This window comes from Haliaeetus leucocephalus, unplaced genomic scaffold (assembly GCF_000737465.1).
Source record: "Haliaeetus leucocephalus isolate CR32 unplaced genomic scaffold, Haliaeetus_leucocephalus-4.0 Scaffold230, whole genome shotgun sequence".
In the NCBI taxonomy this organism is placed as follows: Eukaryota; Metazoa; Chordata; class Aves; order Accipitriformes; family Accipitridae; genus Haliaeetus; species Haliaeetus leucocephalus.
Window position 1 is genome coordinate 5,129 of NW_010972666.1, and position 11,735 is coordinate 16,863.

At 60.3% G+C, this 11,735-nt stretch overlaps 1 protein-coding gene across 1 annotated transcript; it reads left to right on the forward strand.

Annotated features, from left to right (window-relative positions):
- The first annotated feature begins 1,335 nt into the window (after nt 1–1,335).
- Nucleotides 1,336–11,462, forward strand: ARHGEF16 (Rho guanine nucleotide exchange factor (GEF) 16). The gene is made up of 14 exons (XM_010567947.1): nt 1,336–1,875; nt 2,547–2,598; nt 3,092–3,261; nt 3,848–3,904; nt 4,179–4,339; nt 5,424–5,576; nt 6,203–6,332; nt 7,057–7,131; nt 8,251–8,343; nt 9,050–9,204; nt 9,592–9,801; nt 10,200–10,273; nt 10,779–10,880; nt 11,323–11,462. The coding sequence occupies exons 1-14, from the start codon at nt 1,336–1,338 to the stop codon at nt 11,460–11,462; spliced, it is 2,112 nt and encodes a 703-aa protein (XP_010566249.1).
- Nucleotides 11,463–11,735: the final 273 nt, after the last annotated feature.

Consider the following 11,735-nt stretch of genomic DNA (forward strand, 5'->3'; position numbering starts at 1 on the left):
GTCGTTGTCTCGGCTCCAGAGACTGGGATGGCGGCCGGGTCCCCCAGGGATATGAAATTAGAGTATTTAGATTAGAATATAACGCGGTATTAAATTATCCCAGCGAGCAGCTCCTCCCCGCACACGACCGCCGGAGTTCGGGTGCTGGCGGGAGTCTGGGCATCGTGTGCCCCGGTGCAGCCGGGACCGCGGAGCGGCGCGGGTGCAAGGCCCCGGCGAGCGATCCGGCACTCCCGCGGCGGCACCGGAGACGCCCGGTGATGCAGCACCCGGTGCCTCGGAAACGGGGCATGTCCCTTTCTCGTGACCGGGGCTGGTGCTGAGGCTAGGAGTTAAGGGCGGAATGTAGCGCTTTCCTCGTCCGTAGGACTTTTGGCAGACCTCTGGCCAAAAGGCACGTGTCCCTCATCCGAGGGTAGGAAAACGAGCGGCGTCTTGGTCAAACGAGCTTTTGTTGATGGGTCTGGATTGTCCTTCTGCCAGTCATTGATGCAGGGAAATGCATTCGAGTCTTGGCTCCTGGTCTGTGGCCTTTGAAAAAGAACAGCTCGGAGGTGGCGATGGCACACAGCGGGATCTCGGTCGAGAGGAATTAAAGCGCAGGTTTTCCTCGAATTACGTAACTAACAGGGTAGGCAGTGGGTGTAAAATGCTCCGCCGGGTGTTTGTTCTGTAGGCGCGCGGTACGCGGTGTGGCACAGGCGGAGATGAGTAAGCTTAACCCCGGACAAGGAGCTTTAGGGACTCGGGCTGGTGGTTGGTTTTTTTTGCACGGGGTGGGGAGCCGCTCCTCCGAGCGGTTTGGGACGGGTACAAGCTTTGAAGAGCACAGGGCTCGCCGTGAGGCGCCCGCCGGGGTTTGCGCAGCACGTCAGCCCGGGGGATGTGGAAGCCAGGAAGGTAAAGCCTGGCCCTGGTGGCTCAGGCTGGCGGCACCACCCAGTCCCCAAAGGGGATTAAAAGGGGACACGGAGGTGTGGTAGTGGCAGAGGAGACTTGGGGAGAGGAGAAGTGCCTGCTGCATGGCCCGGCTGCTCCCTGGCACCTGGCCGCATCCTGCACCGCTCCGCCTGAAGCCAGATGTAGGCTTCGGGAGCCACCAGCCTGGCGGCCCCGAGAGAGGCACGTGGGTGCTGAGAGCATCCGAATGTGTGTCTGTACGGGCTCTGCCTGCGTACTGCACCCCGGGAAAGCGGAGGCTGGGTCCTGCGCTGCCCCGAGGTTCCCTGTGCGAAACGGTACCCCGGCCATGGTTCAGTGTAAATGCCCTCTGGGAAAAGTTGTTCCATCTGCCTGTCTGTCTTACGCAGCTTTCTGGTTCCCTGTGCCGCCGTCATGTCTCGGAGCCCCTCCGGCAGCTCTGTGGATGACAAGACGTTTTTCCTGGAGTACCGATGCCACCCAGTACGGCCGGAGCCCCCCAGCCCGACCTCCCCCCCCGGGAAGTGCAGTTTCGCCACGGCACCCGCCGCCGCCTCGCTCCCACCAGTGGGTTCTCCCACCTCGGCCGAGCCCCGCCGCATCGTCCTCAGCACAGACAGCCCGGCCGCGCTGAAGGTGGGAACCCAGCAGCTGATCCCCAAAAGCTTGGCTGTCTCCACCAAGACCAGGAACAACCCCTCCCGGCAGCAGAGCGTCGGGGTGAGCCGAGAGCCCCTGAGCCCTAACCCGAAACAGGCGGCTGTCCCCGGCCTTCCCCTGGAGGTGGAGGATGACGGCGGGGGGGCCCTCAAGCGCAACCTGAGGAACATGTCCTACCGCGCGGCCATGAAGGGCCCGGGCGCGGAGCCGGAGCCGGCGAACGCCGTCCCCTCGCTGAAACCCGTGTCGGAGGAGGGCAGCGCCCTGCCTGCCCGCAGCCCCGGCAGGAACAAGGTGGGTTTCGCGCCCGCTGTCGCCCGATTGCTCTCGGGTGGGGATCGAGCCCCTGCTTTCCCTGGCGATGAGCTGCTGCCGCGGAATCTGCGGAGCCTTTTTCCTGCAAGTCCCTGTCGGTCACGGAGCTGCGTCGGCCCGCCGTGGAGCCGGCAGGGCTTGCGGAGCGTGGGGACGTGACTCGTGCCTTGGGAAGCCTGCGTGTCACCAGCAGATGCTGTAGGTCCCCAGAGAGCCCGGCAAGAGCTGACGTGGCTTTGGCGGGGAGCGTCACCGGCTGCTCCGGGGCTCCCGCTTGTCGGTGGGTGGCTGCGGGCACGTTTGCAGGGTGGGGTTGGCTGGGTGTGCGGCTCTGAGGTAGCCAAACATGGATAAAGCAGGTCCCGGGAGAAGGAGACTCCAGGGCAGGCAAAGTCCAGGTGTGAGAGGGAGAGATAGGTAAGGCAGCGGCCAGACTGCAGAGTGGTTTAGATCGTGACCCCGATAACACAAGGTGAAAGCTGAGTCACTTCGGTAAGGCAAACAAAAGCTCAGACAGAAATCAGGCTGAAAGGACAGGGTGGTGTTTGCTGGCGGAGGTAACTTCTCCCCTTTCCTGAAGTTGCTAAATGCTTCCCAGGGCCACCAAAACAGAGTAACTGCAGCGCGTTCTCCTCTTCTTCCTCTTGCAGAGAACCTTTGGGCGGAGGAGGGTGCAGAAGCGTGGCGGCTCGTTCAAGGACCGTGAGTGCTGCCTCCTGTCTTCCCGAGAGCGCCGGCGTCCCCTCTGCCTCGCCGGGCACCGGGGCACTTCTCGGCGAAGCGAATCCCTAGAATTCCCTTTGCCGCATGTGCTGCTGCTTGTCCCTGGCCTGGGGCAATTGCTTTTGCCTCCCTTTCCCCACCTGCAAGAGGAGCATCGCAGCCCTGCTTTCCCACTCCCCGGGGCGTGATGACGCTCAGGCTGCTGCCACGCTCCCGGCCGGAGCGCTCCCAGCTTTGCTTGCGCTGGGCAAACACGGGAGAGCTGCGCGCTGGCTGCGGGAAGCCATCAGGAGCGGGAGCTGCCGGTTAGTCGGTGCGGTGCAAAGTCCAGCCTCGGCGGGGAGGTGCTGGTTCTGGCTTGCCGGTGCTTGTGGCAGGGCTCTTGGCCGACGGGGTGAGGCAGTGGTGGGAAGGGAAGCTGCGGGCCACGGCTGGGAGAGGCTTCGCTGACCTCGTGCCTTTTCCTCTGCAGAGCCCCAGCTGTATCAGGAAATCCGTGAGAGAGGTCTGAACTCTGTCAGCCATGAGTCAGATGAGGATTTGCTGGAGGAATCCATCCCCGGAGAGCCGTCCCCTCCGGGTGCAGCTATCGTGGTGCAGAGCTATCGCCCGGCGCAGGTGACCTGGAGCCAGCTCCCGGAGGTAGGGGCAGCAGCCCAGCCTGGAGGGTCCGAAAAGCCCCGCTTGCCCTCGCCGTGCCCGCTCCCGCGCTCGTGATGCATTGCACCCACCGCTGCGTGTATTTTAAAAGCTCTCTGAGCTGCTGAACAAACCACGAGCGGATAATTCTGCAGCATTAGTCTTTGTGATGGGATCTTTTGGGGCTGTCCAGCCCTGGCTGGGACATGCAGGTTCCTGTCCAGGCTTGTCGGGATGCCAGCGGAGCTGCTGTGGTTGTGCTTGTGAGAGGTTCACCCGTGGGTGGGAGAAGGCAGGTGCTGCTGCTGGATACTGGGGCTTTCCCTGCTGACCCTGGGGGAGAATAATCTCCTCCTGTGGAGCGGCATCAGCTGACGGCTGCAGGCTGGGGAGCATTGGGAGATGCGGCGGCAATGGGAGATGCGGCGATGGGAGATGCTGCGGCAATGGGAGCTGCAGCGATGGGAGATGCTGCAGCGCGGCTGGCGGGTTGTGCGGGGCTGGGCTCAGCCCCCGACCGCACTAGAGGGCGTGCAAGGACCGTCGGTCACAGCGAAGGCGGCTGCTGATCCCGGCCTCTCGCCCGCAGGTGCTGGAAGCGGGCATCCTCCAAAGGATATCCCCCGAAGAGCGCAAGCGGCAGGAGGTGAGAGGAGCCTTCGACGTCCCTGGGAGCGTGGGGTCAACGCCGAAGGTGGCGGGGCCACCCACGTGTGGCTGGGTGTCCTAAAAAGCACCAAAGTTTTTGGTGTAGGCCAGGCAGCGCATGAGCTGATACAGGGAACACCGTGCTGTTGGAGCAAAGTCATTTCCAGTGGCTTCGTGCCAACCAAATGTAAAGAAGATACAGCCAAGCTTTCATTCGCTGCCTGGGTTAGTCAGCTTGTGCTGTTACATCTTCACTGCCTTGCTTTTTCCAGGCGATGTTTGAGATCATCACTTCTGAGTACTCCTACATGCACAGCCTGAGCATCCTGGTGTGCCACTTCATGAGGTCGGAGGAGCTGAAGGAGACCATGACTCAGACGGAGCACCACCACCTCTTCTCCAACATCAGCGACATCCTGGCGGTCAGCACCAGGCAAGTGGGGGCCGTCGGCGTGGGCTTGGGGCCAGGCAGGCCGGGAGGAGGGACGCTGGCACTCCATTTATTTGCCCTGTAAAACCAACCGTCCCTTGGGCTGTTGAAGGTGCTGAGACATCGCACCCATTGCCCTTCTTCCCGGTGCCTTGGGTCGCGGCACGCTCCCCTGCAGCAGCTTCATGCTGTTACACGCTCAGGACCCGAACATCTGTTGAAGGGTCTGTTACCCTGATGCCGCCCAGTTTTTTTAATGGGTTATAATGGTAGCACGCAGTCACGTAGCTGCAATCAGGCACCTAAAGCTGGCTGAGCCGATCCCCGTGCCTGGGACACTCCTGTTTGCCTGGAAATTCCTCCTGGGGTGTCCGGCCGTGAAGGTGGTGCCTCCCTTTGCCTCCGGGCTGGTGAGACAGGCAGGAGGAGCCGGTAGCGCCGGGGCTCCAGCCCGGCTGCGGCATGGCTGGAAGCGGGGCACGGGGCGGCTGAGCCACCGCGGCGAGTGGCTGCTTGTTCCAACGCGCGGGCAGGGAATCGCTCGGGTGCAGGCACTGAAACTGCACCTTCGAAGAGCCAGCGTAAGCGTGGCTCTTTCTTCCCTGGGAGATGGGGAACAAACGCCTCGGGAGCTGGTGCTCGGGGCGGCCGGCAAGCCGTGTCCGTGTGGGAAAGCAGCAGGAGGAGAGCGCAGGCGGGGATGCGGCAGCCCCGGGAGCTGCTGCGGGGGTGTTGAGGGCTTGCGGCTTCCCGCAGCTGGGCAGAAATGGCCCCGATGGGGCAGAAATGAATCTTCCCAGAGAGCTAAAGGGAAGGAGGGATCTCGTGTGGGAACGGAGGAAGCGTGGTGCATCTGAAGCTCGAGAGCTGCGTGCCCCATCTCTGCCGCAGAGCTGCTCGGAGCCGCGCTGGAGATGTCGATGTCTCGGCTGCGTGGAGCTGACCTGTGCAGAAGGGATCCAGGGTCTTGTCTCCTCTGGGAAGACTGGGGAAAAGTTGCAGTGGGAACATTGTTGAATATGCATCCGTTCGGTTTGTCTGGCCCTGACGAGTCATGTAGTGAAGTTACTTGAAATTCTCTCCTTAGATTCTTTGAAGACTTAGAGAAGCGACACCAGGAAAACCTCCTAATTCCCGACATAAGCGACATAGTGGAAGAACACGCCTCGAACCACTTCAATCCTTACATCAGCTACTGCTCCAATGAAGTCTACCAGCAGAGGACACTTCAGAAGCTGCTGTGAGTACTGCCGTGCGCTCCGGCTTTGGGCTTGCGAGGGAATTGCCTGCAAGGGGTCTCTGGGCTACCGGGATGCTAGTGGCTGCAGACGGGACCGTGACCCGCACGTGGCTCCCTCAGCCTGTGGGTGTTTCCTTTTCCCTAAGAAAGGCTGTCTCCTTTCTGAGCAGAGTTCAACTTCTAGCCCTCAGCGTTTCCGTGTCGGGTGATTAGGATGAGATTTGGGTTGTGGTGTAAGAAGGGTGAAGGATGGGTCTAAGTGGGGGGTAAAGCTACCACATACCAAAGCCAAGGTCGGTAACACGTACGTGCTGTGTTAGGGACACGTATGGAGGCTGTTCATCTCCAGATCATACTGGTGGTACAGGTCAAGTTTGTGTCCACCGTTGGTACACCTATGGCTTTATCCGCCTCTTGGTGGACTCGACATCGCTAGGTGCTTTTCCACCACCTGCTAACGGATCGGTCTGTTTTCCGCCCCAGCTGCGCGCCCTGAGCTCAGCAGACTGCCGTTGAGCCCCAGAGGCAGTGCCGTCGCTGCACTGCATTTCTCGTGCGTGGAGAGCTGCTGGAAAATCTTGGTAGCTGAAGAACAGCGTTAATGGAGCTTTCTTGTCCTGTTCCAGAACCACAAACCCCTTATTTAAAGAGACCTTGAAACAAATTGAAAGGAAACCAGAATGTGGAGGCCTGCCAATGATATCATTTCTCATTCTCCCTATGCAGAGGGTAACACGGCTTCCTCTGCTGTTAGATGTAAGTAAGTCACACGGTGGCATTGCTTGGCACCTCTGAAGAGGTGACGGTGTCATACCCTTCTGTGGTTTCCCGAGCCCGGGACAGCCTTCTGCTTGGACTTCCATCCCTCTGGGAGCTGAGGCTGGGATGCCTGAGCCTGTATTCAGGATTTAGATCAGGAGCGCTCCGCTTCTTGTGGGCGTCAGACGTGCAGCTTAAAGCATTGTGAAAAATGCTTTCACATCTCAGCACCATCCACCCAAGTAACATAAGGTTCTTCTGTGCCCTGTGCTGCGTCCAGATACCCAGAGTGGGGTGGCACTACCGTCCGGTTTGATTACTGGTCAGGTGGCCGAGGAAGGGAAAGCAGGTCTTGCACAAGCTTCGCTGAAATCGGGGACTTCTGGTCCCAGCTGCTCTGAACAGCAAAGCTGCTGGACGTGGGATTTCTAGTAACGGCTCCCAGTTTGTAATGGGCTGCAGGGGTGAGGGCAGGGGGCTTCCCAGCGCATGGGGTGACAGTGACGGTCAGGCACAGATCCGATGCGAAAGCCCCATCAGAAATCCGATTCACAGCTACCAGCACTGTTAAACCTTGCTTTGGCCTCGTGCCTGCCCCGCTGCCAGGCTGGCCCTTGGCACCGGCTCGAGCACATGTCGCATCCTGAAATCCCAGGGAAGCGGTTGATGCGCAGTTCTCTGTCTGGCAATATCACTAAAGCGTCTTATCTTGAAATTCTAGACGGTCTGTCAAAAAACAAAAGCATGCACTGCAGCGTACGGAGCTGCCACCAGAGCTCTGAAAGCCATCAGCAAGGTGAGGCCCGGCTGCCAGCTCTCCACCTTTCCTCCTCCAGCGCACCGTTCCGTCACTCTGGCCCCGAGCCTGCGGTTCTGGCCTCTCATTTTCCCTCCCTGCATCGGTTCACTTGAGATCTCTCTGCTCCAAATAGCTGCTGGATGTAGGCGTCTTCTCCCTCGCTCACCTTTTTTACCTGATCTTGTTTTTTCCTTTTTTTTGTCATCTCTTCTTCTTTCCTCTTTGGCCCATCTTTTGTCCTTTCCTTTAGCGTCATCTTCTCCGTTAGTGCTCTCCCTTCTCAGAGCCTCCCTCGAGGTGATAGCGAGCTGCAACACTTACTTGCCGTGGTTTTTGGAGATTTAGGCAAAGAGCAAATGTAGAGGAGCGAAGGCGCAGCAGAAGCGATGGCAGTCGTGAGCCGCATGCTGTTCGTGCTCCCGCGTCCCATCTCCATCTGCTTTCCCATCTGGTGGTCACTCGCGCAAGGCGATGTGCTGCGGAGAGCACGGCCACCAAAGCGGCAGTGGCGGCTCTTCCTTTTGTCCCCCCTAAAGACCGGCTCCTGGCAATGCGCTCCGGCTGCTCCGGAGCGGTCTGTCCCGCTCACACATCCGTCGGGGGAACAAAACGCACGACCGCCGGGCCGGAGGGGCGGCAGGCGGAGGTGCCTCTGCTCGGGAGGGATAACGCGAGGGGCCAGGGTGCCCAGCGGCTGCCCTCGGAGATGCAAAGGGTGGCATCGCTTCACCTGCCTGCGGAAGGCTTCTGTCCTCCCCTCCGTCTGTCTGCTTGTTCGTCCTCCTCTCTTAACCTCCTCTCTCGGGGTGATTAATTCTTCCCCTTCGTATTGCTCCTCGGCGAAGCTCGGTGTTGGTGCGCTTTCACTTTGGTCCTTCTCCAGGCAGAGCAAACGTGCCATCTCTCTCCTGGAGATCTCTGGTGGCAGGAGAACCTCCAGCTGCCTTTCCCCAAACCTGCCTTGAAACCTGCGTCGGGATTCGGCTGCTTCTCCCGTTGAGGGAAGCAGGGCAGCCGCCTGACCCTTCGCCGGCAGTACCGGTGCTGGTGCGGAGGACGGCTGGGCTCAGCATCCTGCCGTTCTCCGCTTCCCTTGTGGTCGTCGTCTTCTTCTAGCTGGTTAAGAACTGCAACGAGGGAGCTCGTGCTATGGAGAGGACAGAGCAGATGTACACCCTGCAGAAACAGCTGGAATTTGGAAAGAAGAAGGTGAGGTCCTGTGGAGGCGGCGGGGGGGAAATCTTCTGGGGTGTGCTGTTAGAGGGGCCCATCCCAGGCATGTCAGGCCTGTCCTGGGAATCCTTCCAGGAAGCCTTGACCGGCTGGAGCATCGCTGCCAGCAGCAGCATCACTGCTCCATGCCCGGGGTGACCGTTTTTTCCTGCTCTTCTGACTTAAATATAAGTTTTTGAGCACTCGTCCTGCCAGCTTGGAGGGTGCAGCAGCGTAGTCCTGGATAATCCACCGTCCCTCACAGCCCTGCCCTTTCTCTTCTGCCTCGCTGTGAGCTTTCATCTCCTGCACACGGGTGGCGAAAGCTGGGCTTGCCCCTGACCAGGGGAGGTTTTACCTGGGTGGATCAGCTGGCAGCGATGTCTGCCCTTGCTGTCTTGCTCCAGACAGACATGGGGCTTCGTCTGTCTGCCAGGACTGTCAGATAGGGGCACATTTCTAAAGGGCTGTAGTAAAGCCTTGACGTTGTGCCCCACTGCTGCGGTTCGGGGGGGCTGCGTCTCCGGGCATGCTGGAGCGGGGTGCATGGCTGCCTCCTGGAAAAGATGTTTAAAAACTTGTGATGTGTCCGTCCTGACTGACCCCGGGGTCCACTGCGAGTTCAAACACAGCTTCTTGACTTGATTTTGCCTGCCGCTTGTGAGACAGGTAGTAAGTCAGAGTTTCCCCGGATCTGTTTCAGCCTTTCCCGCTGATTTCTGCTTCCCGCTGGCTGCTGAAGCGGGGGGAGCTCTACCTGCTGCTGTCGGAAGAAGCGGGCATCTTCCGCCGAGGGGCCGGCAGGCTCTGCTACCTCTTCTTGTTCAACGACGTCCTGATCATAACCAAGAAGAAGAGGTAAGGCCCGGAGGGGACGCGGGGGGCTTCCTGTCCCTGGAAAACAACTAGGCGCTTTAAAATCTCAATTTCCCAAGCAGCACGTAGCCTAAGTCTTGAGACTTCCCTGTTTTGACCTTTATTGAAGTGTCCCTTGTTAGCCAGAAGGGCAGCACCCAGCTCCACCGCCCGGCTTCTGTTTGTGGGCGGCCGGCAAGTCCGCAGAGCCTTGTCCCAACCCCGGGCATCAGCTCGTGTCCTTGCCATGAGGGTCACCTCGGCGATGCCCACTGAACTTCACCTGCCGGGGCTCCAAGCCGGTGCCGGGAGTCAGCTCCATCCCAGCCGGCAGCATCGGTTCTGCGGCTGCCAGAGCGGCTGAGGTGCCGATTCCCGTCTTTGCCGCAGCGAGGAGAGCTACACCGTCGTGAACTATGCCACGCTGGACCAGATCACGGTGGAGAAGATCGAGAACGCGGACCCGCCTTCCCCTCCTCCCGGCAAGACCGGGAGCGGCAGCACGGCCCGCGGCACGGCCGGCGGGCATCTGCTCCGGGTGGTGATGGAGAAAGACAGCGAGGGCAGGCGGGAGGAGATCGTGCTGTCGGCAGAGACGCTGTGAGTGGCCCGGTGGGATTTCACAGGGCGCGTGCGTTCTTGCTTGTGGGATAAACTGGTGCCTTGGAAATCCCCGTGAGGGTTCTGTGAAGCACCCTTTCCCTCCCCGCTCCTCTGCCCAGAAAGGGGGACCTGCGGGGGCTTCTCCCCTTGCTCTGTTCCTTTCTCTCGCTTAGATTTCCGTTATAATTCCCACGTAGTGCTTTCCCTGTCGAAATGAAGCAAAGCGGCTGGGTGGCGTGTACCGCTTCTGAAGTACCTTTACGGTGAATGCTCTGATCTAATGCTTGTCCAGTCTGACTTCCCTTGAAAGCCTTCATCCTGCTGGAAATTTCCCAGCTACTGCCAGCATCCCATCTCTATGGCTTTCTTGGTAATATGGGCTTTCCCTCTGCCAGGAGTGACCGGGCCCGGTGGATGGCTGCGCTGATGCACAGAGAAAAGGAAAAGCCTGACACCACTCCTAAAGGAGGTACCGGCATGCGGGAGGTCCGGCCTGGATCTGCAGGGGTTAGCGGTTGCGCTAGAGCCTGAGCATTTGCAGGCACAGGTTTCTACCTGGTTTTATCCGCTCCTGGTGGAGAAGGAGCTGAGGACATGTGTCGATGGAGAGCTCAGGGTACCACACCTTGCTCGTTAGGAGTTGCCTCCCATTAAGTTATCGGTCACACTAAACCTTCAATGTTTCCCGGGAGGCAGAGTGAAATTCCGGGGATGCCTCCGGCTGTCAGTAAGAAGAGGTTTGGCTTCTCCTCCCCATGTGCTTGGAGGGGGCAGCCAGAGAGATGCGGGACAGGGACCGGAGGGGAACGGAGCACGGCTTGCTGCGGAGCCGTCGAGGTGGGCAGCCAGGCTGGGCTGGAGCAGCTTGCCCAGCCCCGGCGGGGGGCCACCTCCAGGCAGGGCCACCGGCCACGCGTGCCGGGCTGCCGGCCGTGCCGTCTCACTGGGTCCCCGCCGTCCGTTGTCCTCTGCAGATCTGAGCCAAGTGGAGATAACCCGCGCCTGCCTGGCTAAAGAGGCGGACGAGATTTCCCTGCAGCAGGCTGACGTCGTCCTGGTGTTGGGCGGAGAGGACGGTAAGGGTCGGCGAGTGGGGAGCTGCGGCCGGGGAAGTCTTACCCTAGGCGGGGGAAAAAGCTTCAGTGATGCCAGCGAACCGGGATTTTAGCAATTTTCAGAAGCTTCCAGGAAGCCCTAGCTGCCGGTGGGGTCCGTGTCTCTGGCTGGTGCTGTGTCCCAGCAGACGACGGCGGGTCCCCGGAGGCTGACGGAGGTGGCACTGCCGCGTTCCTTACCGGTGACTCCCGTGGCAGCCAGCAGCAGAGACCCGGGGAGGGAGGGAAATAAGCCCCAGAACAGGCGGTAAATGAGAAACCGCCTCCCTTGCAAAGCTTTCCCTGGATGCCTCCAGCTGGCACCTCCGTGGGAAGGGGAGCGGGCAGCCCTCTCCTTCCATGTGCGTCCCCGGGAGCCGTGGCCCTTCGTCGTCCTTCATCACCCGCTCTGTTCTCCTCCTAGGCTGGTGCTGGGGGGAGAGGCTGAGGGACGGTGAACGGGGCTGGTTTCCCCAGTCCTGCGCCCGGCAGATCACCAGCCGCGCGGCGGTGGAATGCAACGTCCGCCGGATGGAGCGGCTGCGGATAGAGACCGACGTGTAGGCTGACGGCCGAGGGAAGATGCCTCTGTCGTGACTTCTTTCAGGGGGTCTTCAGACCTCTGCGGACCGAGCCCATAGCGAGAAGGGCGTGGGAGAGCCTTTCTTCTTGAATTTCGTTTGTCTCGAGCGGTCACGGGCAGCAGATCGTATCGTTCGGGACCGGTTTGTGTAGCGGCCGTGACAGCAGCTAATTAATGCGAGACCCGGCATCCGAGCGCTCCTGGCCGACGCTAGTATTAATGACCTGGAATGGGCTTCCAGAGCCAGCCAAGGC

Bases quoted from the DNA above. Each gene is read 5' to 3' on its own strand.
- ARHGEF16 (XM_010567947.1), top strand. From the start codon at position 1,336: ATGTCTCGGAGCCCCTCCGGCAGCTCTGTGGATGACAAGACGTTTTTC. The intron at 1,876-2,546 runs GTGGGTTTCGCG...TTCCTCTTGCAG, and splicing joins GCAGCCCCGGCAGGAACAAG to AGAACCTTTGGGCGGAGGAG. The intron at 2,599-3,091 runs GTGAGTGCTGCC...TTTCCTCTGCAG, and splicing joins TGGCGGCTCGTTCAAGGACC to AGCCCCAGCTGTATCAGGAA.